Here is a 23571-nt window from a genome sequence, read left to right as displayed (position 1 = left end):
GCATCCTGAGATCGACAGATTGGTAACTTGAGTCAAGTGTTTGGAAGACTACCATGACACTAAGCACATAGGACGGACATGCTCAGTAACATCTCTGTGGACAGAGTGGAGAGATGAACCACAGAAAACCACTATATTCATATGGTAATCTGATTTTTTTTTTTAAGTTTAAATAAAAGATTCTGACTCAAAGAGCTTCTCTATGGGTAGGGCTAGGACATTCTTTCTGCTCCCTCTGGATTTCCAGATGGTTGAGATTCACCAGCCATGGGTCTCCACGATGCTTCTGCCAGTCACTAACATGATGAATGGAAGAGCATCTTCAGCCACAAGAGAAGTAAATCTGAGCCCTCTGGCTTGTAGATGGAGGTAGGGGTTGATGGGTCATTCCCAGGTCACTCCCACCCTGAGGCTTCCTTCTATTATTTAGAGACAGCTGCCTGATTTTTGGAAGCCAGAATCCCAGGTGCAAGTTGCAAGTGTCTGCTCTCTCTCACATGAGCTTATCCTTGCCCTGTGGCCAGGTCATAACTTCCTTATGCAAAACAAAACAAAACAGGAAACCCAGAACTATTCATATGCTACTTTTTTTTTTGGGGGGGGGCACACCCGGCGGTGCTCAGGGGGTTACTCCTGGCTGTCTGCTCAGAAATAGCTCCTGGCAGGCACGGGGGACCATATGGGATACCGGGATTCGAACCTACCACCTTTGGTCCTGGATCGGCTGCTTGCAAGGCAAAGGCCGCTGTGCTATCTCTCTGGGCCCCATATGCTACTTTTGAAATGAACCAAGCATGACCATTGTTGGTTTAAGTGCCTACTACAGCCTCTGGGTGCAATATTCGATTATGACCCCCCCACCCTCAAACTTCCTCACTATGCAGCCTCTTGCTATCTGCTCATAGAAACTGTGGGTTAGGCACTGGGGTAGAGCACAGTGAAGAAGAACCGGGATGGGATGTCTGATGTGTGCCCTTTCTTATCTGAAACAGGAGATGCTGGAGGGCTCTCACAGAGTGCGTCCTGGGTCACTGGACTAGGAGGACTTGGTCTTTAGGTCCTTGGGCCTTCAAAGCCATGCCCTGTCTATCACATACCGTATCTCCAAGCCCAGGTGAATGAGTCTAAAGCAGGGCATGCCTGAAATAATTGAGACCACGCTGAGGATGAAACATGTGTAGCCTGGCTGTCTTCTACCTCATATCTCCACCTCACTACTTACCATAACTGCTGTTTTTATTGAGGGTAGAGACCACTCCTGGGTGAGACAGTAAGGGGAGTGTAAGGACAGGTAGTTCAGGCTATCCTGAGCTAGTTCCACCCAGGTTTACAAGTAAGGCAATCTCTGTTTTGGGGTAAATCCACGTTGTAAATAAATATACATTCCTGGTATATTTGTTTTAGATATGATCTTTGTTTTAGGTAAAATAAGGTGTGATCTAATAGCCACCAAGACTGGAAGATTCAAGGGGAATGGGAATAGATTCTAGTTTGTGGAGGATAATAGAAGATTCTAGAAGAATACATAGGATTGCAATAGTCATTATGGCTGTTTTTGGGAAAACACAATTAATTACATACGTGATGATACTCCAATCCCTGCTTGGATTGGGAACTCTTATTTCACTTTATTACCTATAGAGGGACTCGAGGCAAGGAGTTTTCTCCTTGTCTGGGTCTTCACACAGACCCCCGACCTCAGGGAAAGCCTCCCTCCCTAGCCAGGGCTTTAATAATAAACTCTTCTCTCTAACCACGGATTGCAAAAAGCACAGAAGAGGTAAGAAGCAGCAGCACATTCTGGACTAGGAACCACACTTAAGGCCATAGAGGTACCACAGCAGGTAGGGTACTTTCCAACATGTGTTTAATCCTAGGTATCATGAGTCCCACCAGGAGTATCTGCCGAGCACCACTGGATGTAGCCCTAAAATCCACTTTCTAAAAGAAAGAAAGAATCACATTTTAAGGCCTCAGTAATAATTCAGGGATTACTAACTGCAACATAGTTGGTTCTATCTTTAGCATCCCATACTTCCCAGAGCATTTCTGAGTATAATCCTGGGGCCTCCAGAAGTCAGTGGGATAGCCTGGAATATTCTGAGTGATTCCAGGTATCCAGGTATCACGGGGCCTAATCAGCATTTCATCTTTGTTTTTGGTTTTTGGGTCACACCCGGCAGCACTCAGGGGTTATTCCTGGCTCTGAAGGAATAATTGATGCTGGGAATCAAATCACCTTTCTTCCTGAGTCGGCTGTGTGCAAAGCAAATGCCCTACTGTCCTACAACTGAAAATTTCTTACGACTGTTTTGTATTGCTGTGTTATGACTATCATCCTAAGGGTTTTCTGTTTTGTTTTAGAAGAGAAGGGGGAGCGCATACCTGGCAGTGCTCAAGGGTTACTTCTTTTTTTTTTTTTTTTTTTTGGTTTTTGGGCCACACCCAGCGGTGCTCAGGGGTTCCTCCTGGCTGTCTGCTCAGAAATAGCTCCTGGCAGGCACGGGGGACCATATGGGACACCAGGATTCGAACCAACCACCTTTGGTCCTGGATCAGCTGCTTGCAAGGCAAACACGCTGTGCTATCTCCCCGGGCCCTAAGGGTTACTTCTGACTCTACATGTGGGGATCATTGCTGGAAGTTCTCAGGGGATCACATGGCATGTTGGGGATCCAATGTGGGTCAGGCCACATGCAAAACAAACCTCTATACTTTTACTTCAGTCCCTTAAGGGAATATTTTTGTTAATGGCTACAGAGTATTTTGTTGTGTGCATAAAACTCAACTTGTTGTTGTTTCTGAGAGGGCCACAGCAGCGATTACTCCTGGCTCTGTACTCAGGAATCACTCAATAGGTTCAAGGAAACCATAAAGGATGGTGGGGATCCAACCCTGTTCATTCTGGTTCGGCAGCATGCAAGGCAAACACCCTACTGCTGTGCTATCACTCCAGCTCCTGAGAACCAACTTGAGGTTTTTCCCCCCTAATTTTTTCACTTTTTCAGGGGGCCACACCTGGCGGCACTCAGGTTACTCTTAGCTCTGCACTCAGAAATTGCTCCTGGCCAGCTCAAGGGACTATATGGGATATATGAATCAAACCCAGGTTCATTAGGGTTGGCCGCATGCAAGGCAAAAGCCCTACCGCTGTGCTATCACTCTGGCCCTAATTTTTCCACTTTTATAACATTCTTTGATCACTGTTCTTGTAGATAAATCATGATCTTTATGTGATAAGATGACTTACTAGGATAAAAGGATAGGCATATATCAGCAGCACTCAGGGGTTACTCCTGGCTCTACACTCAGATATCGCTCCTGGCAGGCTCAGGGGACTGTGACTCCACCCTGGATTTAGGTGTATCTACCTGAGACCTGCCCATTTCTGGGCATGGTCTTGGAAACCAGATGTTACGTTAACCATACCTGCAAGACCTCGCTCATTTCCTGGGAGCAGTCTTGGAAGGGGTAGATAAGGCTTTGACCAGAGAGGATTAGGGCTTTTGGCCCTTTTGGCTTTTGGTCTTTTGCCAGCATGGAGGTCAAAGGGAAGATAGCTGAAAGAAGTGAAGACACAGGACTAGTCTAGAATGGCTGAATGCTTAAAAGGTTATGATATAGGACACACATGTGGTGGATAGGGTATGAAGAAAGCTGATACTTCCTGAAGCCTGACTGTGAGTGAGATTTCTACCCACCTCTCATAAGCCTCCAGACCCGCCTGCTGAAGGGGGTTGCAGAGCCACGTGGCCCGGGATGGCTGAGAAAGGTCTCTCCATCCATCCATCTCCATCCAGCACCATCATTCATTAATTATTTAACACTACAGGGGACCATATGGGATGCCGGGATTTGAACCACCGTCCTTCTGCATGCAAGGCAAATGCCCTACCATTTGCTATCTCTCTGGCCCCCAATTTTTTTTTGTTTTTTTTTTGGGCCACACCCATTTTATGCTCAGGGGTTACTCCTGGCTTAGCGCTCAGAAATTGCCCCTGGCTTGGGGGGACCATATGGGATGCTGGGGGATCGAACCTCGGTCCTTCCTTGGCTAGCGCTTGCAAGGCAGACACCTTACCTCTAGCACCACCTCGCCGGCCCCTCCAATTTTTAATAGTTAGTTAATTTCCTTAATTTCCACACTGAAGCTCCATCATCAGCCCTTCTGGTCAGTGTACGATTAACTCCAATTTATTATTTCATACTTCTTTGGAACCAAACCTGAGAGATCATTCCAGTATTAAGGTGCATTCTGGAGCCGGAGAGATAGCATGGAGGTAAGGCATTTGCCTTTCTTGCAGAAGGACAGTGGTTCGAATCCCGGCATCCCAATATGGTCCACCATGCCTGCCAGGAGCGATTTCTGAGTGTAGAGCCAGGAGGAACCCCTGAGCGCTGCCAGGGTGTGACCCCCCCCCCCAAAAAAAAGGTGCTTTCTAACCGTCATTGTCATAGTGGTCTCTTCTCTGTCTTAACTGCCCTCCCCTGCTATTTGTGGCAGGCTTCCTACCAGGGACCAGCCCTTCTGGCCCTTGTCTCTATTGACTTTGGATATTATTACCTTTTTTAAATTTATTTTATGTATTACCTTTTTTAAATTTATTTTATGTATTTATGTATCTTATATTTTTTTAAGTATCTTACAAACGTGTGCAATCATTCTGTTTATTCCTTTCCCTGTGACTCATTTCACTCAACATAATATAATACTCTTCATTTCCATCCATGTATAAGTGAATTTTATAACTTTATTTTTTCCAAAAAGCTGCACAGTATCCCATTTGTAAATGTACCAAAGTTTCTATATTAACTCATTTGTTCTCAGGCACTTGGGTTGTTTACAGATTCTGGCAATTGTTAAGTAGTACTAAAATGAACATAGGAGTGTAGAGGGTTTTTCTTTTTGGAACTCTAGGGTTTATTCCCAGGATATTGGTATTGCTGGGTCATCTAGGAATTTCCTGTCTAGTCTTTTGAGGAGTGTCCATATTGTGTTGTATTATTGTAATTGTTGTTATTTTGTTTGTTTGGGGGGCTATGCCTGGCAATGCTCAGGAATTGCCTGACTCTGCTGCCATGGAGCAATTTCTTTTTCTTTCTTTTCTTTCTTTCTCTCTTTCTTTCTTTCTTTTCATTCCTTCCTTCCTTCTTTTCTTTTTCTCTCTCTCTTTCTCTTTCTCCTTCCTTCCTTCCTTCCTTCCTTCCTTCCTTCCTTCCTTCCTTCCTTCCTTCCTTCCTTCCTTCCTTCCTTCCTTCCTTCCTTCCTTCCTTCCTTCCTTCCTTCCTTCCTTTTCTTTCTTTCTTTTTCTTTCTTTCTTTTCTTTCTTTCTTTCTTCACACCCAGCAGCACTCAGGGGTTACTCCTGGCTCTGTGGTCAGAAATCGCTCCTGGCAGGCTCGGGGGACCATATGGGATACCAGGATTTGAACCACCATCCTTCTGCATACAAGGCAAACTCCTTACCTCCATGCTATCTCTCCGACCCCCCATTTCATATTTCTTGCTCCTTTCTCAAAGATTAATTGTTCATATACCTGAGGGTCAGTCTCAGAATGTTCAAGTCTATTCCATTGATCTGAGGGTCTGTCTTTATTCCAACACCATGCTATTTTAATGACTATTGCTTTATAGTACAGCCTGGAGTTAAACTGCCTCTGGTTCCAGACTCTGCCTTCTTGGTAGCAGGATCCACTTCTTCCTAGAGAGACAACCAACAAGTACTGGCTCTTGATGGGGCCTATGTAATCATTTAGAATCCTTAAGGGACATCACTTGTTTCATCTACAATACTGAGCTTCCACTGTCTTCCCAGAAATCATCTCTATTCTATACAGTTTGGCTAGTACAGTGTCAAAATGTCAAAAAGGACAGTTTGGGGAGACGGGTGGTTTCTGGTTTTTTTGTTTTTTTGTTTTTTTTTTTTTTTTGGTTTTTGGTTTTTGGGCATAGCCTGTGGTGTTCAGGTTATTTCTGGCAGGCTCGGGGGACCATATGGGATGCCAGGGGTCAAAGTTGGGTCTATCTTGGGTCAGCAGTGTAAACACCCTACCACTGTGCTGTTGCTCCGACCCTGATTACTTTGTTCTACAACATATTCCCGCATTTTTCTATAAAACTAAGAAGAAAGGAATAAAGAAAGGCCAGGGGCCAAGTGGTGTCAGATGCATTGGTGGGGAAATAAGGCCAGAACTAAATATCCAAACCAAAGTCAACAATAATAGAATTAAGGGACCTAAACTTTAACCATCTAAATTCAAAGGAGCCTGTTACACTGGCAGGCCAGGGGGCAAAAGGATGTACTCTTGGTCCATTGGTGGAGAGAGGTCGACAGTGGTGGTGGGAAGGGCCCCGACTCATGGTATATCTGAAATTCAACTATGAAGAACTCTGTAGATCACCGTAGTTTCAATAAAATAAAATTAATAAATTAAAAATTAAAAAAACCCAAAGAAAAGGATCATATGTGGTGCTAGGGATTGAACTGGGGTCAGATGCATGCAAGACAAGCACGTTGACCCTTGTACTAACTTTCCAGTCCCTAAAACTTTTTAATAATTCGGGCCCGGAAAGATAGCACAGTGGCGTTTGCCTTGCAAGCAGCCGATCCAGGACCAAAGGTGGTTGGTTCAAATCCCGGTGTCCCATATGGTCCCCTGTGCCTGCCAGGAGCTATTTCTGAGCAGACAGCCAGGATTAACTCCTGAGCATCGGCCGGGTGTGGCCCAAAAACCAAAAACCAAAAAAAAAAAAAAAAATTTTTTTTTAAATAATTTTTATTGAGACCAACATGAATTACAAGTCTTCACAGTTATGTTTAAGCTACATAGTGACAGTGAATTGGGGCAAGTCCCAAGTGTAGTCTTCCCTCTGCCCACTAAGACAAAATTTTGTTTTGTTTTTTGGGGCCATGCCTGGCAGTGCTCAGGGATTACTCCTGGTTATGTGCTCAGAAATCACTTCTGGCAGGCTCAGGGGACCATATGGAATGCTGGGATTCGAGCCACCGTCCTTCTGCATGCAAAGCAAATGCTCTACCTCCATGCCATCTCTCCGGCCCCTAAAACAAAATTTTAAAGTCTTTTGCACCCCAATATTCAGTTACATGTTGTCTGCGATCACAGCCAAACAAGTTGGGGTCTAAATGATGCAGGAGTTTCTGGCATTAGCAGAAGCCAGTCACCTGTTGGCCTGAGAGGAGATCTTTTTTGACTACACCTCAAGCTGCTGGGGCCAGCAGCGCTACCCCTGATGGTGTTTGGGAGCGGTCTTGTAGCTTCACACCTGCCAGACATGTCCTTCAGTTTTCCCAACATCACTTGAACCATCTTTACAGCCTTTTAGGAGAGTTCTTTGCAAGTTTTGTGTCCATTAGAAATAAAAGTTTTGGTTTTTTTTTTTTTTTTTTGGGGGGGGGGTCACACCCGGTGGTGCTCAGAGGTTACCCTGGCTGTCTGCTCAGAAATAGCTCCTGGCAGGCACAGGGGACCATATGGGACACCGGGATTCGAACCAACCACCTTTGGTCCTGGATCGGCTGCTTGCAAGGCAAACACTGCTGTGCTATCTCTCCGGGCCCATAAAAGATTATTTTAGTATACTAGCTAAGTTGCTGGCTAAAAATGAATGAATGGGTCCTTAGGCAAAAGGGCAACTGACAGCAGTAGCACATATAAGTAGACATATCTACTGCCAATGTTAAGTGTCTGGAATTGACCTTCCCTAAAGAAGGTCTATACGTGATAGCAGCCTTCAGCCAAATGGACAGAATTCGAGAAGTCTCATTTCATGAGCCGTTTTCCCAGCTGTGAAGTGCGTCCCGATCTGAGATCTCAGCACCCCCCCCCCCACCCCGCAGCTCAGCAGGGGAAATGTGCCCAGACCCCCTTTGTTCCTGGGGAATCTCCCACTCCTCTGGGTCACCTTGAGAAGGGCAGATTCTGTCACAGATGAAGGGTTGTAAAAATATTCTAATATTGGAATATTTGCATCAGTTAGGTCGCAAAAGTGCTTCTCCACCTAAGAGTCATGTTGCATAATCTGGAATTCTCTACAGCTTGAAGGTGGGCCTTAAGTAAAATGCCCCAGCACATCAGGGGGTCCGTGCAAGACTTGGGGAGAACTCTGAGCTCCCCAGATTGGGAAGGCCTGGAAATGGCGACCAAGAAAATGATTGAACCTTAGCAGAACCTTACAGGACTCACTTTGGAGCTTTGCGACCATCTCCAAGCGTGAGTCATACATATTACCATGCCCGAGTGGCTGGAGAGGAACCGAAAAATGAAAATCTTCACTTTGCTCATTAGCAAAGGGGAATATGCAAATGTTGAGGATCTTCTGAGTCGAGTCGGGATCACACTTTTCTGTCTTGACCTGCAGAGCCTCCTTCATACCCCCTCAAAGTTCCAACTTCAAATTCTTTTCCAAGGCACAAAAGTTTGAGAAGCATTGATTGGCCCCAGTTCAATCCCTGAGAATGAAGGGTCCCTGAAACCTGCCAGCTGTGGTTTGAGTCCCCCTGAGCATCGCCACGGTGATCCTGGTGGCCCCTGGCCCTACTGGGATTCAGTCATTGAACTGTCCTGCCAGGTAGCCATGTATTACTGGGAATAGGACTGAACCCTATGACTGCAATTCTCCACCCCCCAAAAAATCCTTGCTGTTGTCTCTATAGCCAAGGCTGGTAAGAGTACAAGAAAGAGGGAGTCAGGGAAAAGAGTTATTGTGTTTATTTATTTTTATTATTATTATTTATTTATTTATTTTTATTTTTAACACCCCAGCCGCACTCAGGGGTTACTCCTGGATCTGCGCTCAGAAATTGCTCCTGGCAGGCTCAGGGAACCATATGGGATGCTAGGGATTAAACCCAGACCTGTCCTGGGTCGGCAGCCACTTGCAAGGCAAATGCCCTACCACTGCTATTGCTCTAGACCTTTTTTTGGGGGGAGGGGGCCCACACCTAGTGGCACTCAGGGTTTACTCCTGGCTTTGCACTCAGAAGGCTTGGGGGATCATATGGAATGCTGGGGATTGAACCCGGGTCCACCCTGGGACAGCCGCGTACAAGGCAAATTCCCTACCTCTGTGCTACCACTCAGGCCCCAGAGTTGTTTTCTTTCATTGATCACTTTTCCCAGATTTTGAACCACTTTGATTTGGCATGTGTTGGTCAGCATGCATTCTCCTCATACACATGTCTGGTAAAAAACAATGTATGTTATCAGTTAGCTTTGCTTTCATGATAAATCCAAAAGTTTTTCTGTACATCCAACATCTGAATGTTACTGGCTTCATCCCTCCTAATTCTCTCTGTAAGACCATCACAAAATCTCAAACTTTTCCCCTTTTCCAATCCATTTTCTGATAGAGTTCATGGGTTGCCAATAATTTCCCTACTCTGCAATTCAACAGAGATTCTAAACAAATTCCTAGCTCTGTGCATTCCTTCCCTTGAGTATGTCTAACAACCGATCTCTGACCATCTGCCCAGAAGGAGCAGATTTCCTCAGTATCCCATGACACCCACCTTCATCAGCTTGCTTCTGTCAAGGGCTTGATGAGTGGTGGGAGGCAACAGTGCACCAGAGGCTAAAGAGATAGTGCAGAGGGGAATGCACTTGCCTTGTTTGTGACTGACCCAGTTCAATCCCCAGCTCCACATAAGGTCCTCAAGCCCTGCCAGGAACAAGCCCCAAGCACAGAACTGGGAGTAGCTGCCGATGTGGCTCTAAAACAAACGAGCAAAAATATGGCACTTCACCTGGTGGGACAGTGTCTCTGGAATACCAAGATGAGACTTGGAAGTGAACAGCACGTTGACACCACACACCACACAACTCTCTTGGACTCAATCTGATCTAGGGGGCCAGCAGCACCAAGGAAGCTCTGCAGCTCCCAGCCCAACACTGGTCCCTCTCCCAGGAGGCATCGTAGGTTTGGCCCTGGCATGGATGCTGAGCTGCTTTTTGGGAAAGGGCCTCCCCCAACCCCTGGGGTGGACCCCTTTGGTTGTCTGGGCATCCTAGTCTCTGACATCCTTCCTTCGCTTCTCAGGTCACGCTGCTCATCGCCTTCATCTGCGTGAGGAGCTCTGCATGGACCAGCTACAGTGCCTACAGCTACTTCGAAGTGGTCACCATCTGCAACCTCATCATGATCCTCGCCTTTTACCTGGTGCATCTCTTCCGCATTTACCGTGTGCTCACCTGTATCAGCTGGCCCTTGTCGGTACGGGAGGGCAGGCCTTTGGGGGATTGACTGGGGCCCATACCCTGTCTTTCTTATCTGCCCCCCTTTTCCCAGCAGGCTGTGCTGCATCAGTTTGGGCCCACCCCCCATGTCTTGGCCTTCGGTTTCAGGGCTCACCTTCGTTTCCTTCCCACTGTGTTGTTATGTAAGCTGTTCAATTGACACGCTGTCCACATGCCATACTGTTCACCCATGTGAAGTACATCATTCAGCTGGGGTGTGGCTCAGCTGTAGAGCTCTTGCCCACCCCCTTCACTCCCTCTCTCTTTCTCTCTCTCTCCTTCTCCCTCTCCCCTCTCAATACAGTCAATTTGAGGATGTTTTTTATTGCCTCAGAAAGAAAGCTGGTTTTCTCCCACAGGAGTCCAGTTTTTCTCCCTCTCCACCTCCTCTCACTTTCCATTTCCCCACTATTTACTCCTTTTTTCAGGATGGAGAGATAATAACAGGAGTTAAGGCATTTGCCTTGCAGTTCAACCCGCAGTTCCACACTATGTCTCCTAAGTACCACTGGGAGTGAACCCTGAATAGAGTGGGTTCTGACTCAAAAACTAATTAAAACACTTAGAGATACAAAAAGAAAGATATATAGCTATAGATAGATAGATATCTATATAAATATAGATATAGATATATATCGGTTTTTGGGTCACACCCTGCTGCGCTCAGGGACTACTCCTGGCTCTACGCTCAGAAATCGCTCCTGGCAGGCTCAATGGGGGGGATCATATGGGATGCCATATGGGATTTGAACCACCGTCCTTCTGCATGCAAGGCAAACGCCCAATCTTCATGCTATCTCTCCAACCCCCACCACTGCTTCTTAATTGGATCATTTGATCCTTCGCATGTAAATACATTATATTATTTTGAGATTGTTCCTAATTTCTAGGACCTCTTTCTGTGGTTCCTCTCTGCTTGTGAAAACACATTTCCCCAGTTTCTCTGAGGAACAAGCAAGAGAGAGAACAGGAGCGGGATCCAAGGAAGGTAGGCTAAGGACAGAGCATTGGGAGGCGGACCTCTGCAGGTTTGGCTGAGCTGCAGTTGGCTGCCCACTAAACAATGTTCTCTCAAGGGTTTCCTGTGAGCTGTATCCTCCTCTGGTCTTTCTTCCTTAAAAAAAAATGATCATTTTTATTATTTGCAATATGGGGATCAGACTCAAGGCTTCACACTTTCAGAGCACACACTGTGCTGCAAAGCCACACCCTGGGCCTCTCTACTACTGGATGTGTGTTGAGAATCTTGGGGTGGCAAATTTTCTACTTTTTTTTTTTTTTTTTTTTTGTGGTTTTTGGGTCACACCCGGCAGTGCTCAGGGGTTACTCCTGGCTCCATGCTCAGAAATTGCTCCTGGCAGGCACAGGGGACCATATGGGACGCTGGGATTCGAACCGATGACCTCTTGCATGAAAGGCAAACACTTTACCTCCATGCTATCTCTCCAGCCCCTTCTACTTTTTATTTATTTGTTTGTTTGTTTATTTATTTATTTATTTATTTATTTATTTATTTATTTATTTATTTATTTATTTTTGGTTTTTGGGTCACACCCTGCAGTGCTCAGGAGTTACTCCTGACTCTGCACTCAGGAATAGCTCCTGGCTGCCTTGGGGGACTATATGGGATGCCAGGATTCGAACCACCACCCTTTCTGGGTCAGTTGCGTGCAAGGCAAACACCCTACTGCTGTGCTATCTCTTCTACCCCCAAGTTTCCCACTATGAATTTGCTTCTCCATCCAAACCTTTGTCACTTCTTTCTAGTCTGTAAGAGACAAAGCAGCGACTGTGGCTTTGCTTAGCTTTGTGAACAGCTGTTGTTCAAAAGTGAAGATCAGATATAGTTTTAAAATGATTCAGCATAGGACTGTGCATACCATTCATTATTTTATTTATTTTATTAAACCATCGTGATTTACAAAGTTATTCAGAGTTCGGTTTTAGACTTGCAATGTTTCGGGATTAATCCCACCACCAGAGTCAATCTCCCTCCGCCAATGTTCCCAGAGTCCATCCTATGCCACCGCCTACCCTGCTCCGGCCTGTCATCATACCAGGCACCTTTTAAAGTTTGATTGTTAAAGTTTGGGACTCATGATTTCATTGTTGTGACTCTGGCTTGGATATTTAGTTCTGTCTTTTCTTTTGCATTGTTTTTTGTTTGTTTTTTTTGTTTGTTTTTGGGTCACACCCTGTGACACTCAGGGTTTACTCCTGGCTATGCACTCAGAAATTGCTCCTGACTTGGGGGGGCCATATGGAATATGGGGGGATCGAACCGAACCATACGCAGTCTGTTCTAAGCTAGCACAGGCAAGGCAGATCTGCCTTACTGCTTGTGCCACTGCTCTGGTCCCTAGTTCTGTCTTTTCTTAACACCAACAATGCACCTGACACCCCTTAGCCCCTGTCATTTCATATATGTCTTTCTTCTCCCTCTCATGCCATTATTTTTCATTTATATGTCCTTAAAACAAGAAACATTTTTTTTGTTTTTGTTTGTTTGTTTGTTTGTTTTTGGGCCACACCCGGCGGTGCTCAGGTGTTACTTCTGGCTGTCTGCTCAGAAATAACTCCTGGCAGGCATGGGGGACCATATGGGATACCGGGATTCGAACCAACCACCTTTGGTCCTGGATCGGCTGCTTGCAAGGCAAACGCCGCTGTGCTATCTCTCCGGGCCCAAGAAACATTTTTTATTGAAAATAAATTTTACAATCAATTTTATATTGATTTACAGTTCTGTGAATTTCAGGAGTTTAGCTTTATTCATCTATATGTGTGTAGGTCTGACTGCATCCACAATAAATAAGAAGGAAACGTTTTATAAAAGTGAATGCATGGGCTGCAGTGTGGCTGACCTAGGAGGGACCATGCTTTGATCCCAGGAGTTCCATATGGTCCCCCGGCCAGGAGTAATTTCTGAGCACATAGCCAGGAGTAACCCCTGGGTGGCACCAGGTGTGGCCTCCCCCAAAAATGTGGATACTAAGGGCCCAGGAAGTGGAAGATGTTTTGCATGATATTTTAATATCCAACACACAACTTTCCTTTAAAGTTCAGTTGAGAGTAACCACTGAATACTACTGACTGCAACCAAACCCTCCTCCCAAAATTCTCACATGCCAAAAAAAAAAGAAGGTTCTAGACTGAATGCAATACCTACTTGCTTTCAGGGGCAGAATTTGGAATAACATGAAAGAATAATTTTTTTTTTGGAAGGGTCACACCCAGCAGTGCTCAGAGATTACTCCTGGCTCTACATTCACAAATTGTTCCTAGCAAACTCAGGGGACCATATGGGATGCCGGGATTCAAACCACCGACCTTCTGCATGCAAGGCAAATGCCTTACCTCCATGCTATCTCCCCGGCCCCAAAGAATAATTTTTATACTCTCTTAAAGATGGGGGCCCAGCCGATCCAGGACCAAAGGTGGTTGGTTTGAATCCCGGTGTCCCATATGGTCCCCCATGCCTGCCAGGAGCTATTTCTGAGCAGACAGCCAGGAGGAACCCCTGAACACTGCCAGGTGTGGCCCAAAAACCAAAAAAGAAAAAAAAAGATGGGAGCCAGGGAGACAGACAGCATGTAAGACCTTGCACACAGCCCACCTGGTTTGATCCCCAGCACCGTATATGGTTCCCAAGCACTGGCCAAGCTTGATCCCTGAGCACTGAGTCCTGAGCACCACTAGGAGTGGCCCAAACATAAAACAACCTGATTCCCAGCGAGACTGTCTGTGGCCTGTGCTCCCCTGAGCTGGTGTTTGTGGGAAGGTGCAGTGTTGCTGAGGAGACTCTGTTTGGCTTCATGTTTTTTTGTGGGGACCACAGCCAGTGATCTTGGAGACCATGAGGTGCCAGGGATCCAAGCCAGGGAGTGCCTGGATGCCAAGCCTTTGCTCAGTCCCCAGGCAGCCACTAGGCCAACATGCTGGTAGGCCAGAACTTTCTCTGAAACAGAAGGCAAAAGGTGCCTATCTGTTGTTATAAATATAAAATATAGAGTCCTAGTTTTGGGGTGAGGCCTTTCTGGGCACAGTGCCTGTAACCCCTTGGCCGGCAGGTTTGAAAGCACAGGATAATGGTGCAAAGATTCACAGCAGTCAAATGAAGCATCAGGAGAAATCCAGCTTTATTTCAAGGCCCTAACTGCCATGTGCATTTCTGCACATAGCTTCCAATCTAAGATTTTCATGCAGCCTCTATCCTGCTACCCTCCATGATCCCTTCCTCCTTTGTCTTCTCCCCTTCCTTCAGGCAACACCTCTATTCCCAACCGCAGACCCCTCCAGCTGTGGGTGGGTCTGACCATCCAGGTGATATCAGCATCTGGAATTGGGGGAGAGAGAACACCTCTCTGCTGAAGGGGCCTATCTTGTCCGAGCTGGGATTTAGCTGAAACTCTTTTGCTTAGGTTTATGGATGGGTCTGACCCAGAGGGGTCAAGAGGTGAAGAGGAAGTGATTTTCCCATCCTCTCTTTCCATTCCCCTCCTGAAACCTGGGGGCCCTCACCCAACAACCACTTTCTGTCTGTCCCTAGGAACTGCTGCACTATGTGATTGGTACCCTGCTCCTCCTCATCGCCTCCATCGTGGCTGCCTCCAAGAGCTACAGCCAGAGTGGCCTGGTCGCCGGCGCGGTGAGGACCTTTGGGAAACTTCTTGCCAACCCCTCTTCACGATGGGGGCCGTGAAGAGCCAGCACCTGTCTTCAGCCACCTAGCAACTGTCTCCAGAGCCCATTGTGGGGGGTCTCAGAAGAAGATTTCAGGGGCACTTTGGGCAGATTCAGGTGGCCCAAGGCCTGGTCCCAGCCACAGCTTCTCATGAACTGTCCTCTCTGCTCATTGATCATGGCTTCTTTGGCTGGCATGTTCAGGGGAAGATTTGCAGCTTCTCTAGGGAAAGAAAGGGCCTGAGAGATGCCAGCCAGAATGCCTAGTCATTCCATTTCCGTAGTTTGTCGAGTATATAGGTTGGGAAGTTGCATGCTATACTGCAAGATGTACATCTCTCTCTCTCTCTCTCTCTCTCTCTCTCTCTCTCTCTCTCTCTCTCTCTCTCTCTCTCTCTCTCACACACACACACACACACACACACACACACACAGATATTCAGAACCTGAGAACTCAATAGGCTTGCAAGATGCAGGAGATCCAGGGCCCAACTCCAGCATCACATGGTTTCCCAACCACTGAGCCAGAAGTAGCCCCCAAGCTCCCCGCAGGGGTTGCCCAGAAAACAAACAAAAGAGATTCCTGGATTCCTGACCTATGGTCCTGGTAGTGCTGATAACTGTCACAATTCAGCGGCCCTGGCTAGCCCTGACTGGCCTCACTGATGGGCATGATGGGCAGTGTGTCTTGTATCTTGTGCGGATGTGGGAGTCACATGGACGAAGTTCTGTAGACTAGGGTAAGGGACACTCAGTGGCTGGGATTCCATCGTGGGAATGGAATGGTGTATGGAAAGGCAGTGGGGAACTCACTGTCCTTCAGGGCACCCCTTTTCACATCATGTGATTCAGGTTGCACGTGGCACATTATCCTGGGACCCCAGTAAGCCTCTTTCACTCATTAACCTTCTGAGTGGGTCAGCGGAGCCCAGGGGCATGGAGGAATAAAAACTGTCTCCCACTGATGACAGTGTGGTCAAGCAGTTTAGGACTAGATGCCAGGCACTTGCCGCAGTCAACACACAGGGCATTGTTGTCCAGAGGAGCAGGCTGCCACTCTGGGATGAAGTGCTTAATCATGCAGTGATGGCAGCTGGAGTCCAGGACCATCTGTCATGTACTCATTTGTGCAGAACAGTGAGAGGCCAGACCAGGCTCGAATGGTATCAATTATGCAATGCAGACAATCGGTACAAAAGGAGCTAAAGAAAGGGGGACCAAGGGTAGGGCCAGTGGGAGGGGGAAGTGGGGCATCTGCCTGCCTGAATCAGACTGGAAAAAACAAACCTTAAACCCACCTGCCATCTGGCTGCTCCAGGTCATACCTGCTACCTGAGCTTGTCCCTCCATCCAGGGGTCTGTCCCTGGCTCTCTTCCTCCTGCTTCTCCACCCGTCATGGGTACGTGGGAGGGTAGAGGATCTGATTAGCATTTCTTTCTTTGTGTTTTTTTGTTTTGTTTTGTTTTGGGGTCACATCCAGCAGTGCTCAGGGGTTACTCCTGGCTCTACACTCAGAAATTGCTCCTGGCAGGCTCGGGGGACCATTTGGGATGCCGGGTTTCGAACCACCGTTCATCTTGAGTCTGCTATGTGCAAGGCAAAAGCCCTACCGCTTTGCTATCTCTCCCACCCTGAAGAGGGACATTTTTAAAACCCAAAGCAGGGACCAGAGCTATAACACAGCAGGTAGGGCCTTTGCTTTGCATGCGACTGACCCAAGTTCGATTTTCAGTATTCCATGTAGTCTCCCGAGCCTGCCAGGAGTAATTTCTGAGCACAGAGCCGGGAGTAACTAACCTCTGAGCACTGCTGGGTGTGGCCCTCAAACCGAAGTGGGCCAGAGAGATAGCACAGTGGTAGGGTGTTTGCCGTGCACATGCCCAACCTAGAACAGATTTGGGTTCGATCCCTGGCATCCCATATGATCCCCAAGCCTGCCAGGAGTGATTTCTGAATGCAGAGCCGGAGTAACCCCTGAGCACCACAGAATGTGGTTCAAAATAAAAAAACACAATAAAAACAACAACAACAAAGCAAAACTTAAAATTCCACCTTTTATCTTTGGGATAATGAAAATATAGCAGTAGAGCGGGCTGGAGATAGCACAGCGGGTAGGGTGCTTGCCTTGCACTCGGCCGACCCAGGACTGTTCCAGGTTCGATTTCTGAGTGCAGAGCCAGGAGTAACCCCTGAGCACTGCCAGGTATGGCCCAAAAATCAGAACCAAAAGAAAAAAAAAAAAACAGCAGTGGAGCCTCTGCAATGTGGGAAACATGCTTTCTCACAAGGGGTTTTGAAAGGAACCTAGGGTTGGACCCCTGATGCCTTTCAGGGGACAGGGCATGTTTGTGCCTGGGTGAGGACCAGGGGGTTGTGTGGGAGCTCCCCATCTCTCTCTAAAAGTGAGAGACAAGCAGAAATCAGCAGTGATGGCTCCTGATCTAGAATGTTCCTTTCTATCTCTGGTCAGATTTTTGGGTTCGTGGCCACCTTCCTGTGCATGGCAAGCGTCTGGATGTTTTACAAGATCTCGTGTGTCACTCAGTCTACAGGTGAGTCTGGTTGCCTGGACAAATGTATGCTCTGAGTGGTCCTTCTGCTCAGGACCAGACTATGGTATCTGGAGCCAAACCACAGGAATAAGCCTGTCTGACAGGAAGGATGCAAAGATAACTGGACCCAAGCTGCTGCCCTAGTCCCATTTTGTGTTGCACCCTGGGACTAACGTCTCTGTGATGGGCAAAGCTTTATTTTTGGGAGTGGAGGTAGAATGCTTTTACAGTAGTGCTCAGAGGGCTCAGGGCCCTCTCCCAGAGTTCTCGACCTCACCCGCTTTACTCTCTAGATCTTTCTGGCCCAGTTTTGGCTGCTTTAAAAATAATTATTTGGGGCCCGGAGAGATAGCACAGGGCGTTTGCCTTGCAAGCAGCCGATCCAGGACCAAAGGTGGTTGGTTCGAATCCCGGTGTCCCTAATGGTCCCCCGTGCCTGCCAGGAGCTATTTCTGAGCAGACAGCCAGGAGTAACCACTGAGCACCGCCAGGTGTGACCCAAAAACCAAAAAAATATATATAATTATTTGGTCCTAGGACCAAAGAAAGAGGACAGTGGGGAAGGAGCTTGCCTTTTATGCAGCCAAACCCAAGTCTGATCTCACGCACCACATATGGTGCCCTGAGCATCTCCAGGAGTAACCCCTCAGCAATGCCAGTTGTGACCCAAACCAAACCAAACCCATCCCCCCAAAAATTGTGAGATACTGACTGGTGCTGTGATGAACTTTGCTAATTCCCTGTACATGTCTTGAGTGTGCTCGCCCCAGGGAGTGTACACAGCATTGCAGAGAGCCTTGCCTGAATGTACCCAGGGGATCACACATGCAGGGATCTGTTCTGCCTGAGCCACCTCCCAACCTTTCATTTCTAATTTTTTGTTTTGTTTTGAAGTCATACCCAGCAGCACTCAGGGCTTACTCCTAGCTTTACGCTCAGAAATCGGGCCCGGAGAGATAGCACAGCGGCGTTTGCCTTGCAAGCAGCCGATCCAGGACCTAAGGTGGTTGGTTCGAATCCCGGTGTCCCATATGGTCCCCCGTGCCTGCCAGGAGCTATTTCTGAGCAGACAGCCAGGAGGGACCCCTGAGCACTGCCGGGTGTGGCCCAAAAAAGACCAAAAAAAAAAAAAAAAAAAAGAAATCGCTCCTGACAGGCTCGGGGACTATCTGGGATGCTGGGATTCAGACCACCATCCTTCCACATGCAAGGCAAATGCTCCATCTCCATGCTATCTCTCCGGCCCCTATAGTATTTTTTTAAAAGTAGTTCAGTGAATTCTAGAAGCAGAATTGATGAAAGCTTTAATTAGCTGTTTATTGGTTGATTTGTTTTGGGGACACACCCAAAGGTGCTCAGGAGTTACACCTGACGAGCTTGGGGATCATATGGGATCCTGGGGAATAAACCCTGGTCAGCAATGTGGAAGGCAAGCCTTTCCGGCTGTACTTTCTCTTAGCCCCTTGAATCAGCTGTTTTGACTCATACTTTCTTTTTGTTTTGGTTTTGGTTTTTGGGTCACACCGGCAGCGCTCAGGGGCTATTCCTGGCTCTAAGCCCAGAAATCGCCCTCGGCAGGCTCAGAGGACCGTATGGAATACCAGGATTCAAACCACCATCCTGCACGCAAGGCAAATGCCTTACCTCCATGCTATCTCTCCGGGCCCTGATCTGGGACTTTTTTTTCCTTTAAAAAAAAAAGCATTGTGGGGCTGGAGCAATAGTGTAACAGGTAGAGTGCTTGCCTTCCATGCTCCATTTCTGGGTTCTATCCTCAGCATCCCATATGGTTGTTTCCCAGAGTCTGCCAGGGGTGATTCTTGAATGCAGAGTCAGGAGTAAGCCCTGAGTACTGCTGGGTGTGACCCTCCCCACAAAATATGCATTAGGGAAGCAGAGGCATAGCACAGCAGTAGGACACTTGCCTTGCATGTATCTGACTTGGGTTTAATCCCCAGAACTCCATAAGGTCCCCTGAGCCTGTCAGGATTCATCTGTGAGCACAGAACTGGAGTAATCCCTAAGCACTGCCATATGCCTCCCCCAAAAGCATTAAAATTCCCATGTCATGGGGCCGGGTGGTGGCGCTAAAGGTAAGGTGCCTGCCTTGCCTGCGCTAGCCTTGGACGGACCGTGGTTCGATCCCCCGGTGTCCCATATGGTCCCCCAAGCCAGGAGCAACTTCTGAGCACATAGCCAGGAGTAACCCCTGAGCGTTACCGGGTGTGGCCCAAAAACCAAAAACCAAAAAAATAAATAAATAAAATAAAATAAAATAAAATTCCCATGTCCAGGGGGTAGGAGAGATAGCATGGCGATAAAGCATTTGCCTTGCATGCAGAAGGTCAGCGGTTCAAATCCCGGCATTCCATATGGTCCCCTGAGCCTGCCGGGAGCGATTTCTGAGTGTAGAGCCAGGAGTAACCCCTGAGCGCTGCCGGGTGTGACCCAAAGACCAAAAAAAAAAAAAAATTTCCCATGTTCATTATGTTCTTGAGGGGCTCTGTAGAAGGTTGGGTCACTCAGTGCTTGCTTGTTTCCTCGTGGTAGTAGTCACTGGTGAAGCCCGTCACCCCCACTCAGACACAAAGCACTTCTCTTCTAGGGTCACATTTACTGCAGACAAACCCATAGCACAGGAAATAGGTCAGTTGTTTAGGGCTGGGCAGTAGAGGGCAGAGGGCATAGGGTTTCTTTGTGAGCTGACAAGTGTTCTAAAAATAAAATATTGGGGCCGGAGAGATGGCATGGAGGTAAGGCGTTTACCTTTCATGCAGAAGGTCATCGGTTCGAATCCCGGTGTCCCATATGGTCCCCCGTGCCTGCCAGGAGCAGTTTCTGAGCACAGAGCCAGGAAAAACCCCTGAGCACTGCCGGGTGTGACCCAAAATAAATAAATAAATAAATAAAAATAAAATATTGAAAACCAATAGTAAAACAACACAATCTTAGATTAATAAATACATTTAAAAAGGAAATGTCTTGAAATTGTGGCTGCATAATTCTGTGAAGACAGGAAAAACTACTGCATGTCTGCATACTGTGTCGGATACAACTATTTAAGGAAAAGAGAAAAACGTGAGGAAAATAGAGAATGTAGGGGCCGGGGAGATAGCACAGTGGTAGGGCTTTTGCCTTGCATGCAGCCAACCCAGGACGGATGGTGGTTCAAATCCCGTCATCCCATATAGTCCCCCGAGCCTGCCAGGAGCGATTTCTGAGCACAGAGTCAGGAGTAAACCATGAGCGCCACTGGGTGTGATCCAGAAACCAAAGGAACAAACACAACAAACACAACAGCAAGAATAAAATAGGGCCAGGGATGCTACTCACCCTTCCCCAACCCCCAGCAATCAAGGGTTCCCCACACATACGCAGATATACTCAGAGAATCCTCTTGCAGACTGGAAGGGGGTCCTGGGGGCATCAAACCAAAAGTCACCCTGTTTGCTTTTTCTCCCCAAGATGCAGCCGTGTGATCCCATTCTGCAGAAACCGAGGGTCAGTAGCCTGAGGAGCTTGGTGCAGCGACCCCAGGAAAGACTTCTGAACCCGTGTGCCTATGCCAAAGACCTGCTCAGGCTGGCGTGCAGGGAGAGGGCCTTCATCGTCCAGAACTCAAAGCCTCTTCCTGCAGCCTTCCTTCCAGAACATTCCTCCCCATCTGGGAGAGACAAGCCGCTGCAGGTGGAGATCTGGCCTCTCCTGCCAGTTTTCAGGCCTGCCTCAGGGAGCTGGGAGCCACGTAGTCCAGGGAGGGCTCCTCAAATCCACCATCCAACTGCCATTCCTGCTGCCACTTAAGCCTTCTCAACCAAACAGAGACACCCCCTTCTCTCGCACAGACGTCTGGTGTGAGATGCCCACTTTCACAAAGGGGGTCTTCCTGGATCAGCCTGTGCCCACATACCTCTTTGCCTTGTTATATGGTTTGTATTTTTAAATAAAATATGGACTCTGCCAGTCGCTGTGGCTTTTCCAGTTAGATGAAGCTTGTGAAAGCAACAGCAAAGGACAGACAGAGGCCCCGAAGAAGCTCCCTGGGGATCAGAGGGGGATTGTGCACCCCTCTGGGGGACACAAGGAGAAGAGACAGAGAAGACACTGATCTCTGGCAATTTGCATGTTGTTTCAGAGTAAAATGAGGCCCCGGGGTGGGAGCCAGGGGTATAGGTCCCCTGTATCTGTCCCCACAGCCTGGCTGAAGAGCATTGGACTGAGTCAAAGCCAGAACAGGCTCTGTGATTCCAATTGACACTGCTCAGACAGAAAGTAAACCGGAGCTGTCCAGACAATTGTAAGGGATTAATATATAAAGTGTACACTGGGGCTGAAGAGATAGTAAGGGAGTTAAGGTGTTTGTCTTGCACGCAGCTGACCCAACATCCCAGGCCTCCTCTCTAGAAGTAAACTTAAGCTGTCCTGGAGACATTGCAGACCCAGGTGACAGTTTTCACAGGCGTTTTGGGGCCCGCAGACATTCAAATCTAAAGTGCACAGTGGCATTTCAGACCCCCATTCCTGCCATCTACAGTACAGACTGCCTGTCTCAGCCTGCCTGTCTCAGCCTGCCTCCTGCTCAGCCCCGAGGGAATAGGGCCAAGGAGAGGGCCTGGAGTCCATCTTCAGTCCCACAGGGAACCAATCAGCACCAAACATGGCCTGTTGGGCCCTGCTGTGGCCTAAAAAGGGAGGGCAGGGAACAGGGAGCAAAGAAGAAAGTGGAGAAAGGGGAGGGGAAGGAAGGGAAAAGAAAAGGAAGGAAAGCTTAAGGGAGAAGGGGTAACACTATAGGTACCTTCTGCAGAAATCAGGAATTCTCCATCCTGCCAAGCACAGCAGGACAAAGGCAAATCCAAGAGGAGGCCTTTTCAAATGAGCCCCATTATTCCAGATTGGTTTAAACAGCAAGGACATGTTATCTGTAGAGGAAGTTTCATAGCCCAATCCTGGGGGGTCTGGAAGCTAGCTGACACAGGAAATCATCCACACGGGTGAGGGAGATAAAATAGGAATTTACATCACAACTAGCTGCCAGCAGGCAGACCCCAAGTCTTTATTGGGAAAGTAGGAACATCCCCATGGTGGAGACAGGTGGAGGTAAGAGAGGTAATCCAGAATTTCTTCCTGCCCAGGAAGACAAGCACATGCAAAGAAATATCCTGATTGGGGCTGGAGAGATAGCATGGAGGTAAGGCGTTTGCCTTTCATGCAGAAGGTCATCGGTTTGAATCCCGGCGTCCCTTATGGTCTCCCATGCTTGCCAGGAGCAATTTCTGAGCATAGAGCCAGGAATAACCTCTGAGTACTGCCGGGTGTGACCCAAAAACCAAAAAAAAAAAAAAAAAAAGAGGAGCCGGAGAGATAGCACAGTGGTGTTTGCCTTGACAAGTAGCCGATCCAGGACCTAAGGTGCTTGGTTCGAATCCCGGTGTCCCATATGGTCCCTTGTGCCTGCCAGGAGCTATTTCTGAGCAGATAGCCAGGAGTAACCCCTGAGCACCGCTGGGTGTGGCCCCCCAAAAAAACAAAAAACAAAAAAAAAAAGAAAAAAAAAAGAAATCCTGATTATGGTGAAAACCAGTTACTCCAACAGTTATTCATAAAAATTGATTATTTTTTTGTCAACAATATGTAAGCCACTATGATCAAAATAAACATATTAAAAATGGATTATTTTAATATCATTTCCTGTTTCATACGTAATGAAGTTTCATGAAATGAGAATGGCAGTGGGTATTTCTCTGCCTAAAATGTGTTGGGGGGCAGAGCGGTAGGAAACTTGCCTTGCACGTGGCTGACCCAGGACAGACCTCAATTCAATCCCCCGTGTCCCATATGGTCCCCCGTGCCTGCCAGGAGCAACTTCTGAGTGCATAGCCAGGACTAACCCCTGAGCATCACCAGTGTGGCCCTAACAAGCAAACAAAAACAAAATGTTGGGGGTGTGTGGCCAGGTGCAATAGTACAGTGGGTAAGGCACTGCCTTTCATGCAACTGACCCAGGTTCCATTCCCAGGATACCATATAGTCCTGAGCACCACAAGGACTGATTCCTGGGTGGACCCATGATGGATTAAG

At 47.6% G+C, this 23571-nt stretch overlaps 1 protein-coding gene across 1 annotated transcript in view; it reads left to right on the top strand.

Moving 5' to 3' along the window:
* Positions 1–17634, top strand: part of CMTM7 (CKLF like MARVEL transmembrane domain containing 7) — a 36903-nt gene extending 19269 nt beyond the window's left edge. The window contains exons 2-5 of the mRNA XM_049766474.1: positions 10058–10231; positions 14804–14902; positions 17409–17490; positions 17543–17634. Coding sequence (XP_049622431.1) covers positions 10058–10231; positions 14804–14902; positions 17409–17490; positions 17543–17634 — 447 coding nt within the window. The remainder of the gene's footprint in view (positions 1–10057; positions 10232–14803; positions 14903–17408; positions 17491–17542) is intronic.
* Positions 17635–23571: the final 5937 nt, after the last annotated feature.

Source organism: Suncus etruscus, chromosome 20 (genome assembly GCF_024139225.1).
Source record: "Suncus etruscus isolate mSunEtr1 chromosome 20, mSunEtr1.pri.cur, whole genome shotgun sequence".
Taxonomy (NCBI): Eukaryota; Metazoa; Chordata; class Mammalia; order Eulipotyphla; family Soricidae; genus Suncus; species Suncus etruscus.
The sequence above is the reverse complement of the archived record's forward strand: the minus strand, read 5'-3'. Positions and strand labels throughout refer to the sequence as shown.